Raw genomic sequence first — 12,546 nt, 5'->3', positions numbered from 1 at the left:
ATGCCACAACTACTGAAGCCTCCATGCCTAGAGCTCACACTCCGCAACAAGAGAGGCCACCCAATGAGAAGCCCACACACCACAATGGAGAGTAGCCCCCGCTCGCTGCAACCAAAGCCCGTGCACAGAAATGAAGACCCAATGCAGCCATAAGTTAAATAATTAATTAATTTTTTTTTTTTTAAGCCTAAGCACGCACATATCCTACTTCTGGAAAAATAACTCAAAACACACGTCCTACTGATCATGACTCAGTGGCATCACTTTTTTTGTACACAAAGAATAGACAGGCCATTAATATTCAGTAGGAGAGACTCTGTTATGCAGGCCAGAGAATGAAGAAGTGGATCATAACCAGAGAAGAAAACCAGTGATGCATAATCCCACTCCCTAGAAAAATAGTCCTGACAACATTCATTAAGTAAAATATTTTACTATATTATGTGTAAGTCATTTTAGTACTAATATCTTAATGATTCCGGAATGAATATTAAAATTTAGACTAACCACTGACCATCTCATTCAAAAGACAATACTTAAGTATGTAAAAAGCTCCAGCCAGCCTGAACAATGGCCCAGCCACAAAAAAATTAAGGAAAATAAGTAAATATAGCAATTAGGCAAGCGAAGGAGTGTGCTAGAAACCTCTCTTCCAGGAAACCAAAGTAGAAATAGAAGAATGTTGAGGGTGATAATGATTAGTTACTAAGAAAACTGCATAAAGATTTGGTTTGCTACCCTCTGATCTGTTACACTAAAGGCTACAAATTTCCTAATCTAAAAAAAAAAAAAAAAAAATTCAACGTTTCTCTACCTAGAAAATGATCACCTCTGATATCACAGACTAGTCAGAGGGGTTTCCCAAAGTAATGATCATATGTTCCTTCACACAGAGCATTAAGGAAATGAGACCCCCTTCTTGCTAATCTCTCATTCTCTTAGATTCTGGCTGTCACGTTAAACCTTGGTACTTATCAGCCACTCAAGAGAAAGCCATAGCCACTTGATCATTTCCAACATTATTACTTTCTTAAGATTAGCTACTCAGAGCACATACTTTAGGCCTCTTCAGCTTGCTCTCTCTGTCCTACAGTAGTAGCTTTCTTAAAGATGCCATGGGTCAAGGGAACTTAGGCTAGAATATTTCTGAGAGTCATACCTAATAAAAAGAGCAATGTAGTACGCACAAAACAAAGATGTACTGTTCCTGTAATCATAACAAAAATAAAACAGGCAAGAAATCGAAAAATAAATCTGGTTGTATTTTTTTCATCCATCTAGATAATATTGTACCTACATTATCATCAAATATATCTACCTATTTTAATTTCTATAAAGGGACACAACTTGAAAAACAGTGCCAATCTGCTCCTAAATATCAACTGAACAGCAGGATATGTCAAATCTGGTTGCTATCCAATTGTTTTACAGTAAATTTTTTTTTTTTTTTTTTTTTTTTTTTTGCTGTACGCGGTCCTCTCACTGTTGTGGCCTCTCCTGTTGCGGAGCACAGGCTCCAGACACGCAGGCTCAGCAGCCATGGCTCACAGGCCCAGCCACTCCACAGCATGTGGGATCTTCCCGGACCGGGGCACGAACCCGTGTCCCCTGCATCGGCAGGCGGACTGTCAACCACTGCGCCACCAGGGAAGCCCTACAGTAAATTTTTACTGGCCTTCTGACTGCTGTTCAGTTCAAAAACTCAATCTCCTACAAATGTACTGAATACCTATCATGAGTACAGCACTGCAAGAGATATAAGATGACCATAAGCCAAACCTTAAAGGAGCTTTTAATCTTGCAGTAGAGGAAACTTTTTATTAGACATTTTCTTGAAATAGAACAAAGCTGTGTAAAATAAGTGCAATATGAGCAAGAGTTGCTACACAGGGCATCAAAGGAAGGCATAATTACACTCATTTGGTTGCGAACAGGGTCTCATGGAAAAATAAAGATTGCAAATAACTAACTGTATTTTAAATGTATTCTGCAAGATCCAATTTCAACAGGATTGGGGAGGCAGGTGTCTGCATTCTAAGCAAATGTAACAACATAAGCTGAAAAACAGGAATGAGAAAGCATCAGAGAAGTGCAGAAGATATCAAGTACATATACAACAGTGATATACACCTAGGGTTGGAGTGAGAGATTAAGGCTGGGGAGGGGCTTGGGGTCACATTACAGAGGACCTTGACTCCCAGAGTAATGAGTCTGCATTTCACTTGGTTAGGCAAATAAGAGGGTGACATAATCAGAAGTCCACTTCAGAGACCATAAATTTGAAGGAATACAAGTGTTGATTTGGTGAGTAAAGAGCCTAAAAGGGGAGGGATAGTCCACACAAGAACGTACTTCTTTAAGAAGTGTTAGGGACCCAAACTAGAGCTGACAGCACTGGAAACAAAAGTAACGTTCCTCACACATATCATGGTTAAATTTTCTATCCGTAAACTCACTCAGATAAAGTATAACCATACCCTTCCTCATATATTCTTTACAGATAAAAACCTGAAAAACAAGAAAGTTTCTTTACTTCAAGATACCCGCTAAAATACATATATTATAAATGAGTCACTTGGAGAACACAAGTTACTAAAATGACAAAAGCAGCAACTAAGGCCGTACATCCTTTGAAATTAAGTAGTACTCTGAAATGCCACACAATTTTATTTGAGCACCCATCCCCTACCTTAAGGCTACCACATAAGGCAACTTCTTAGAAACGACTTTTTCCCAATGATTAAGAAATAATTTTATACCGTGGAATAAAAAATAAATTGCTACCCTATCTTGAAGTTTGCCAAAAAATTCAAATGCATGACAATCAAACACAATCCTTTCATTACAGTCTCAATCCTAAAACTGTTCATCATTATCCCTCCTTTCTCATGCTCCTCTCTTATCAGCAGGAGAAGTAAAATTCAGTTATATAGACAGAATCAGAGAATGCTAAAATGGAAAAAGATGTTACAGGTTCATCTTTACCCACTTCATTTTTTTTCCTTGAGGACACTGAGGTCAAACTGTCACAATGTGTGGACAATGCTTTTTGCACAGGGATGTTCTTTACTTTCTATTTATAATGTCAAAAACTGGAAATAAGTTCAACAAAAAATTGTATTGGAATGGTAGACTATGGTATATTGATGATTCTGAAAATTTCTGATTTTGAAGAACTTTAATTATATGTAAATGTTCACAATATTAAAAAAAAAAAAATCCCACATGCAGCAGAGCAACTAAGCCCGTGCACAACTACTAAGCCTACACACCCTCAACTACTGAAGCCCGCACACCTAGAGCTCAGCAACAAGAGAAGCCAGAAGCCACCAGAATGAGAAGCCTGTGCACCACAACAAAGAGTAGCCCCCGCTCGCCGCAACTAGAGAAAGCCCACGCACAGCAATGAAGACCCAATGCAGGCAAAAAACATAAAAAAATAAATAATAAAAAAATTTTTTTAATTAAAAATAAAGTAAACGCAAAAAAGTTTTAAAAAAAGTCACAATGTGAGTTAGTGGCATTAACTGGGATTAGCAGCTGGCCCGACTCCAAGTTTTGCCTTTTTTTTTAATAGTTGCCTCCAAGAAGGCATCATTTCAAAATTTAATATAATGCTAAAATAGGAAAACTAGTAGCAACAATTGTTTCACATTTTAAAATAATATCCATTGCAAAGTGCCTCTCCAAAGGTTACGTCCCAAACTATGCCCTTAACGTTACTGGAATTCTAAGACCAACCCAAAATTCCAAAAACAAAATCCCTCTGTGGAAAGGCCCGACAACCACTTTCCTACAGAGTTTTGAAACTTAGCAGAAATGTGCTGACTGAGCTCCTTTGTAAAGATGATACACACAGACAGAGAATCTCCAAATTAACTAAGTGCCCAACTATTTAAAACGGCTCAGTCATTAACCACTCAGTGTCCCAACTGAGTCCCCTAAAAATAGTGGCTTGTGGGTACATAAATGGTTCACCAGATGCATGCAGGATAAAAAATCAGGGAATGAGCAGTCTCAAGCCTTTGCTGATGAAACCTTATGCAGCACTGAAATTGCCATTCAGACTCTTCATGTCAGAATTCCAGATCAAGGTTTTAATCATTTTGATAGCCACCAAACGTGTTCTAATAAATGTGTATGTTCTACTTTAAGCTTTGACCAAAAAAAAAAAAGAGAGAAGGGGTGAAAGAGAACCCCAGATAATACACAAGATTAGTAAAGAACACTAAAGAAGATCAGGAATCAATGTAAGAACAGACATCAATTCTACCTTCTAGTATGTTCCTTAGTACTAACAACATCAATTTTCTATTTATCCCTCCTGCAGACTCCATAATGGAAAGATACTAACAAGTATTAATTTATTTCCATTATTTTTTAAATAACCAAAGACAACCTTTCCAATTTACTCAGCACTAACCACACAAAGTTGACTACAGCTAAAAGCAAAGAAATTTGACATACCAGTGCAAGTTAGCCCCTTTATTGGAGATAAATGTATAGTTTCCACTACATACTTTTGAAGTGTTGAAAACTGGGAATTGTTTTAGTGTCAGTATCTTGTCCTTGAATAAAACTGTCACCTCTAGAGAAAACATATCAGCAGACAATCAAATTTACATCTTAGGCGCTATCCCTACAATGATAACATAGACAACCCAAAAGAGAAGCATCTATTAATAAGATTCTATGTAATATCCTTTGCTGCAAATTACTTTCATATTATTGTGAAAGCATATGCTGTTATCAAGGTCAAAATTCTATACAGCTGATTGAAACATAAAAATTTTATGTGACTGAATGCCATATAATAATTATCTAATCAAAATGATTCAGATTTTTTACAAACATAAATGTGAAACTTAATTCAGGATAAATGTAATACCTAATCTAAAAGCAAGTTACTACAATGCCAGAATCAGATTTCACTGAAAACTTGTAACTAAATCTGAACCTAAAACTAACCCATATTGACTGAGGGATTAAGCATGCACTGTTAGGTACTGTCACAAATTATCTTGTCAATATCACACATTGCCTATTGATCTTCATAATAGGTATTAACTATGCATTACAGAAAAGGAAACAATGTTTCCTGATAGTTTAATTCAACAACAACAAAAAATTCCTGGACAGGAAGTAAGGATACAGAGATAAATAAATAAGACCCTGTCCTCAAAAAGCTCTCCATCCAAAAAAGGCTGTCGAAATCAACTGTAGAATATAAAACAATTTCACAATTGCACGTAAAAATACTTTTCTTCTTTTAACTCACCACCTTTGCTAAATAAAGAAAAATATGTCAACAGAGAAAGATGACTTAAGGGGGCATCGACATTATTCTTTCTTTGCTGTTTCAAGAAAGCTAATTTAAACAACACTTTGCCTGAAACAAACTTGTCTTGAAACTTTGTCTTCGCCAAAGTAGAAAATTCAGGGTCCCCAGACATAAGTAGAAGACCTTTGAGAGGACAAGAACTAAAGAGCCCTCCACTGGTGCTTCTTAATTTGCAAATTAGGTCTTAAATTCTATTAAAGAATTCTGGTTAAAAAGAAGTCAAAAATCATTTCCTTTGAAAAGTATTTGAATGTCCATGATACAGTGAGGCAAATTTTATGACACAAAAAGCAATTAATACAGAGTCCTTTCAGCCTCAAGAATTTTACTATCTGCTAGGGGCCTTGAGACAGCAACAGTAATTAACCGCCCTAGTGTTTCCAAGTGCTTACATAATTGTATCTCAAGACAAAAGATTAAATGTGATAAGGGGAAAAAAGCAAACAGCTACAAATGTCCGCAGGAAGAAGGGAGTGATCATAGCCAGCAGTTAGGAAGCTAGGATTAGACAGTCACAAGCAGAGTGAAAGGCAAACAGAAGATTCAATCACAGAGCAAGGAGGAGAGGAGCACACTGTGGCTGGAGCAAAAAGCATTACTAGGAAATAACCACAGCTAAGACTCAGAAGGCAGGTGAATGACTGAGCATGGTCAATCATGAATGCCTGGCCCAAAAATGTGACCAAGTAAGATGACTTCTCAGCAGCACAACTGTTTCCTCCCTCCCCTTCACTCCTGAGTTTCAAGGCATCAGATTCTCCCGGTATTCCTTTGCCTCTCTGGCAGCTCCTTTTCAGTCTTTTTCAGTCTTTGCCTACTCTAAATCACCAGTTCTCAAGGCACTGTTCCTGGAGCAGCAATATCTGCATTGATGAGCAAGTTGGTAGAAATGCAAATTACATGATCCGCCCAGATATACAAAATCAAACTTTGGAGGTCAGGCTCTGCAATCTGTGTTTTGCCAAGCCCTAGCAAGCCCTCCAAATAAATGATTCTGGTAAACTCTAATGTCTGAGGCCAATGTTTCACAGGTGTCCTTCATGAGAGCCTTCCCCTTCTCATTCTACACCCTCTCCCTACACCAATCCTCTCCCCGGCTTAAAATAACAGCCAAATGCTCACCAATCAGAAGTACGTGTCTCTAAGTCCAAACACCTTTGCTGAGTACTGGACAATATATTCAACTTCTCACTTGACATGTATTTCCCCTCTCAGATATCTCAACTAAGCATGTCTGGAATTACTGGATATCCTCCCAACACCCCCAAACCTGTTCCTTCTCTACTCTTCCCCATCTCAATAAATAGCACCTCCTTCATCTAAGAAGTACATAAGCAAGTCATTCTTCACACTTCCTACAACACCCACCTCCATCCAATCCAAAACCAGGTCTTCCCATTCAAGCATCAGTAACATTAGGCTCCATCCCCACTGCCATCATCTTAACTAATCATCTAATTTGTATACCTCTTAAACAGTCTCTATAGAGCAAACACCATGATCTTACGAAAATACAAATCAGAGCGTGTCACGGCCCTAATTTAAATCCTTCAGTAGCTTCCCATTGCATTTTCAGACAAAATCCAAAATCCCCAACATGGCATACAAAGACCTGGATCCTGGTCCTCTCCAAAACCACCTTGGGTCCTTCTTCCATGTGATTCATCCATGATAGTCCATAGCTCTGGACATAATTCACTTCCTGAAACTCTTCCCCACATAGGAATTTCTCTCTTCATGACATACTCCATACCACGCCACCTTCATACCTCTGCCTTTACTTAACTCTCCTCATACTTCAGATTTCTGCTAAAATGTCAAAAAAAAAAGCCTTCCTTCATCCTCCAATACAAATTGAATCAGTTATTCTCTCATAAAACCCTATGCTTTCTTCTCACGACAATTATCAAAATTGTTAACTACATTAACCTGATTAATTCTGTTTAACATTTACCTTCTACACTAGACTGTAAGTTCCATAATGCCAGAGAAATACCTGTTTTGTTCTCTGCTGTATAAATAGCACCTAGTACAGAGCCTGGCATTTAAAAAAAAAAAAGGCATTTAATAGTTAGGGAATAGTAACAGTTGCTGATATCTTTACTAAATCCTCCCCTCTGCTTTGTTATCTCTCAAGAACTTTTACTTACGTGTTACTGGGTAGCCACAGATAATTCCTGCAAATGAGATACCATGCTTAAAGATTCTTACTGATTTATCCTGCAAGATCAGATGTACCTTACTACCTTCCTGTAAAATTGACAATAAGAATTGACACCTAGCCTAAATTCACCCTACTCTAAGCATTTAACTCTGAGAGCTACTGAGCTTTTACAGAACTCTGTAGTAAACTTCTGGCCTCCAATTACTGACAGTGCCAACAACCCCGATGCCCATGTCAGAAAGTCCTATGCATCCAATCATATTCAAAATACCACTCCTATCCAGTCCCATAACCTCATGATTAGACTATGTCAACAAATTTTTGATGGTGTCCTGCTTTCTACGCTCCCCATAAGTCCACTTTTCTTTTTTTTTTTTTCTTTTTTTTTTTTTTAATTTATTTTTTTTCGGTACGTAGGCCTCTCACTGTTGTGGCCTCTCCCGTTGCAGAGCACAGGCTCCGGATGCGCAGGCTCAGCGGCCATGGCTCACGGGCCCAGCCGCTCCGCGGCATGTGGGATCTTCCCGGACCGCGGCACGAACCCGTGTCCCCTGCATCGGCAGGCGGACTCTCAACCACTGCGCCACCAGGGAAGCCCAGTCCACTTTTCACCAAAGACACTTAAGGGAAAAAGTCTCCTACTTGACAACCCACTCTTCCCATTATCAATCAATAGTAAATTCTTCTGACTAGGACTGAAGGTATACAGAGGCATATGATCCAAAAGCAGTCCTACATTTTAGTAAAAACTTGGACGGTTACATTGAATTATATGTGTTGACAATTTGACACTGTTTCAAGGTAAAATTCACATATAGCTCTACCTCACTTCTACAGCCGATGTTGAAATTCCACTCCTGAAACTAAATTGTTTGCGAGGAAAACCATAAAAATGGCCCACTGTGATATCAGTCCTCTCAACTTTGAGCAAGAACTAAAAAGGTGCAAGTTGTCAGCATTTTCAAACATCTATATACTTAACTAGAAAGAGATTATGATACAAAGTGTATAATATTTCAGAAAGGAAACTACACCAATAGTTTAGTTATAACATACAACATAAGTATACCCCTGAGAATGTGGGTTTTTTAAATATATATAATATATAAAACATGTATGCGCATGTAAATATATACATACATACACATACCTATACATACATACATATAGTTTATCCTCATTATTTGGAGAGTTCATATTTGTAAACTTGCTTACTTGCTAAAATTTATTTGTATCCCCGAAATCAATAAAATATCCCAAAATCAATACAATGGCACTTTCATAGTTATTTGCAGACATGCGCATAGTGCTGAAAATTTTAAGCCAGCTGGAATCAACGAGGTATTGCTCTGCCTTGTTTCAGCTCTCACTGCTATAAACAAGGGCCCTTTTCAAGGTCTATGTAGTGTCATGTTTTTCTCACTTTTGTGTTTTTTATTGGTGATTTTGTTGTTTAAAATAGCCCCCAAGCATAGTGCCAAAGTGTTGTCCATCTAGTGTTTCTTAGTGCAAGAAGGCTATGATGTCCCTTACAGAGAAAATCTGTGTATTCACTAAGCTTCATTTAGGCATGAGTTACAGTACTGTTGACCATTAGTTCAATGTTAACAAGTCAACAGTATATATTAAACAAGGTGTCTTTAAACAGAAACACACATAAAACAAGGTTATACAGTGACTGGTTGACAAAAATGCTGTAAACACAGGCTTGCGGTACCCTGACACTATTTCCCCTAGGAACAATGATTCAGTATTTGCTAAATCACTGGTCACAGCGACTTTATAGAACGTGACTACTGTGAATAATGAGAATCAAGTATGTACTTGAAGAGAGGGGCGGCAGCACTCACACCAGGTTTACTGAAGACTAAAGACACTGCAGAGGTCATTCTGAGCAAGCTGCCTATATTTGCAGTAGCATGGCAAAAACACCTCAGGACACAGCATCTACAGGGTCTTGCCTCTATTTAAACAACACTGACACAACACAAAAATGTAAAATCAACTAAGTTTGTTTTTTGATCTGTCGTTGCTTCTACCCTTTTCCCACTCAATGGTACACCTCTCCCCAATTCAGGTACTCTAAACTCTACAGTAACGCCTTTTCACAAGCACTTGCCCTAATCTTACAATTGGGCAAATGTATCTGTAAATTATTGAATGATCATTCTTGAATGTAAACCACGTTTGTGCTTAAACATCTTATCTAAATTGTAGCATTACTTATTTGAAAGAAGAGATGATATTAAGCATATGAAATAACAATATGTTGTCAGGATCAAAAAGTAAACCGAATATAGATAATTTCGGTTGTGCACGTGCTGAAAATAGAAGAAATACACAAGGAACAAAGCCTAGGCCTCAGCCTTCCCTCTGGGGAAGGCCAAAAGCCTAGTTCCAGGAGCTGGGGTGTTGGGTTGGGGAAGTGCCATCTTCCAAAAGAGTTTGTTCAACGCTTGCTTCCCCCTAGCACTTGATTACGGATTTTTCCAAAAGAAATGACAAATGTATGGCAAAAGTAAGTGGAACACTCTAACAGTGACATTAGTGACTGAAACATTTTTTTAATTTGTGTGTGTGTGTGTGTGCTTGAGCACTCCCCTTTTGAAATTCATTTGTATTTCCATTTTCCAAAATTACTTCTTTTTTATTGAAAATGGTTTGCTCAGGGTAATGACAGGACATGCGTGGAGCAGCGGAAGAAGCTACCAAAGTCTAACCAGATGAAATGTCAATGATTTCTTATTAAGTAAAAGACCCATCTGGGATTTAGTGAAATGAAGTGAGTAATATTATTCAAGCCACCCTTTAGTTACTACAACAATTCAAAAGCAGAAGTACAGCATGTGAGTTAACAGCCATGTCTTCTTAAAACCTATAGCTTAATCTACAACTCAAACACTTGAAGTTAACGTATAATAAAGAACTAGAACTTTTACAGCATGGTAAATCTGTCTATCAACACCAATTACCATATATACATTCATTATTTGACAAGCTAAAGATCCTCCTCCCACCTAAGGTTCAGCTAGGCTCATTATTAGGGGCAATGGCTTGCAAAACAATGACATCCATCCTGAATAATTCAAGATTTCTTTCTCTTTAGAATATTGTATAGACAAAAATCTTCAGGTTTTTCTTTTGTACTAATTTGCTATTGTTTATGGCATTTCAAAAAACACAAGTGGAATCTCAGTCTACTGTCTCCAAACCACATCAACAACTGACCCTCAGAGAACCAAAACTACTGTCTTTGATTTCTTCTCTCTTAATCTTGAAACTCAGAAGGGCAAATTATCAAAAAATTATTTCTTGAGAAATTTTTAAGTATTTTTGTAATATCATTCTGCAGTTAAAAACTCAAAAGTCAGTGAAGCATGCAATAAAACAAGAGTATTTCTTACAAGCCAATTATACAAGAAATACAAAACTAAAAGTGTAGGATTTTTTTTTAATGGAGCAAACTTTTTTGTAAGCAGACTCTCTCTCAACTGTTGACATAGTCTGATAAAGATAATGAAGGATCGAACACAAAACTTCTCAAGTGAAAGTTAACCTGCTTTCATATCGTCTTTTAAAGTCTTATCAAAGAAGACACCCCGAAAGGGTGTGACTAGCACCCTGCCTGATAGAGAAGATTCTAAAAAACAAAGATAAGTGGACTTCAAGTTTACCTGCTCCCCCAAAGCAACCTACTAACTGAATTTGGGGCAAAGTATCACCTCCATCACGCGCACGCACAGAAATAAATTGTTTTTCAACTGATGACTGAGCAGGAGCAAACCCAGGCTGAACGAACACCCGGGGCTGCGGAGTCCTGTGCCCTGCGTCGCGAGTGGTGAGGCCAACGCTTGACACCCCACTGAGCCACAGCGGGGAAAGAAGAGCCCCAATCCTGCTCGATCTGACCCTCTAATGAGTCACTGGTCCAATCATGACACCGCAGCACTCGCTAAGACGTTTCCTATTTATTTCTTTGCGTCAAGAAGCACTGAAAATGACAAACTCGTACTGAAAGAACTGTGCACGGGTCAGAGCTGCCGGCGGCGAGAAAAGCAGACTTAAGAGCGAGAGCCCGAGCTACTCTAAAAGCCCCCGCTGGCCCGGCAGAGGAGGCAGAAGGGGTTAGAGTGAGCCGGGAGGGCGAGGAGACAAGCGGGCGAGGACCTGTAGAAGCTACCGCCACACCCCAGCCCTCCCTCACCTGCCGGCCCGAGCCTCCCCGGGCGCCCGTACCTTCGGCCAGTGACTCCTCCAGGGTGACCTGGTAGCGGCCGACCGCGAACACCCGGACCCCCACGGACGAGCTACCAGAGCCGGCCCCGGCCCCGCCGGCCCCGCCACCCGCCGCTCCACCGCCGCCGCCGCCGCCCTCCGACTTGGGCATTCGAGAGAACTTCTTCATGGTCCCGCCGGCGCGCTGGAGGGCGCGGGGCGCGCGCAAGGGCGAGCGAGAGGGTGAGTGCCCGGTCCGGCACGCGGCCGGGCGTCCGCGAGGGGTCGCCGCCCCTCGCTCGTCCGAGCGTCCGAGAGCGCTACGGCCTGCCGAGCCTCACATTCCGCGCGCGCCGAGCGCACTGCCCCGGCCCCGCCGCCCGCTCCGCGGCTCCGCTGCAGCTGCCGGGCTCCCGCAGAGGGCGGTGAGGGGGGCGGGGACAGGGCGGGGCGCGAGGGGGCGGGCCCGAGTGCGAGGGCGACGCGGCCGCCTCCGCCAGTGCCCCGGGCGCCCTCGCAGCCGCACCAGGACGGACCGCGAGCCCCGGAGGAGGGCGCAATGGAGGGAGATGGCGAAGGGGGCGGGGCGACCGGCCCCTCCGCGGAGTGGGCTGGTCCGCTCAGGCCGCACACTCTCTGGACAGCATCCCGCGGCACCGCTGCCGCCCCAGCCGAACCCGCGCCGCCCGCCACTCGAGGCCGTTGGCGGCGCGGCGCCCCTGCCGACCGCTCACTGAGGCTAGGCGCCCCGCGCAGGCGCGTGGCCTGCGCCGCCGGAAGTGACGGTTCCGGCTCTTGTCACGTGGAGGGGGGATGGGGGAGGCGA

The 12,546-nt window shown here is 41.2% G+C and overlaps 1 protein-coding gene across 2 annotated transcripts in view; it reads right to left on the bottom strand.

The window, feature by feature from the left end:
* The window catches only part of BMP2K (BMP2 inducible kinase), a 133,199-nt gene extending 121,067 nt beyond the window's left edge, over positions 1 to 12,132 (bottom strand). For both annotated transcript variants that reach the window (XM_081227877.1, XM_081227878.1), the window contains exon 1: positions 11,742 to 12,132. In XM_081227877.1, coding sequence (XP_081084003.1) covers positions 11,742 to 11,910 — 169 coding nt within the window. In that variant the 5' untranslated portion in view covers positions 11,911 to 12,132. The remainder of the gene's footprint in view (positions 1 to 11,741) is intronic.
* Positions 12,133 to 12,546: the final 414 nt, after the last annotated feature.

Source organism: Mesoplodon bidens, assembly GCF_964165515.1.
Source record: "Mesoplodon bidens genome assembly, chromosome: 1".
NCBI lineage: Eukaryota > Metazoa > Chordata > Mammalia > Artiodactyla > Ziphiidae > Mesoplodon > Mesoplodon bidens.
This window is presented reverse-complemented; position numbering and strand designations above follow the sequence as displayed.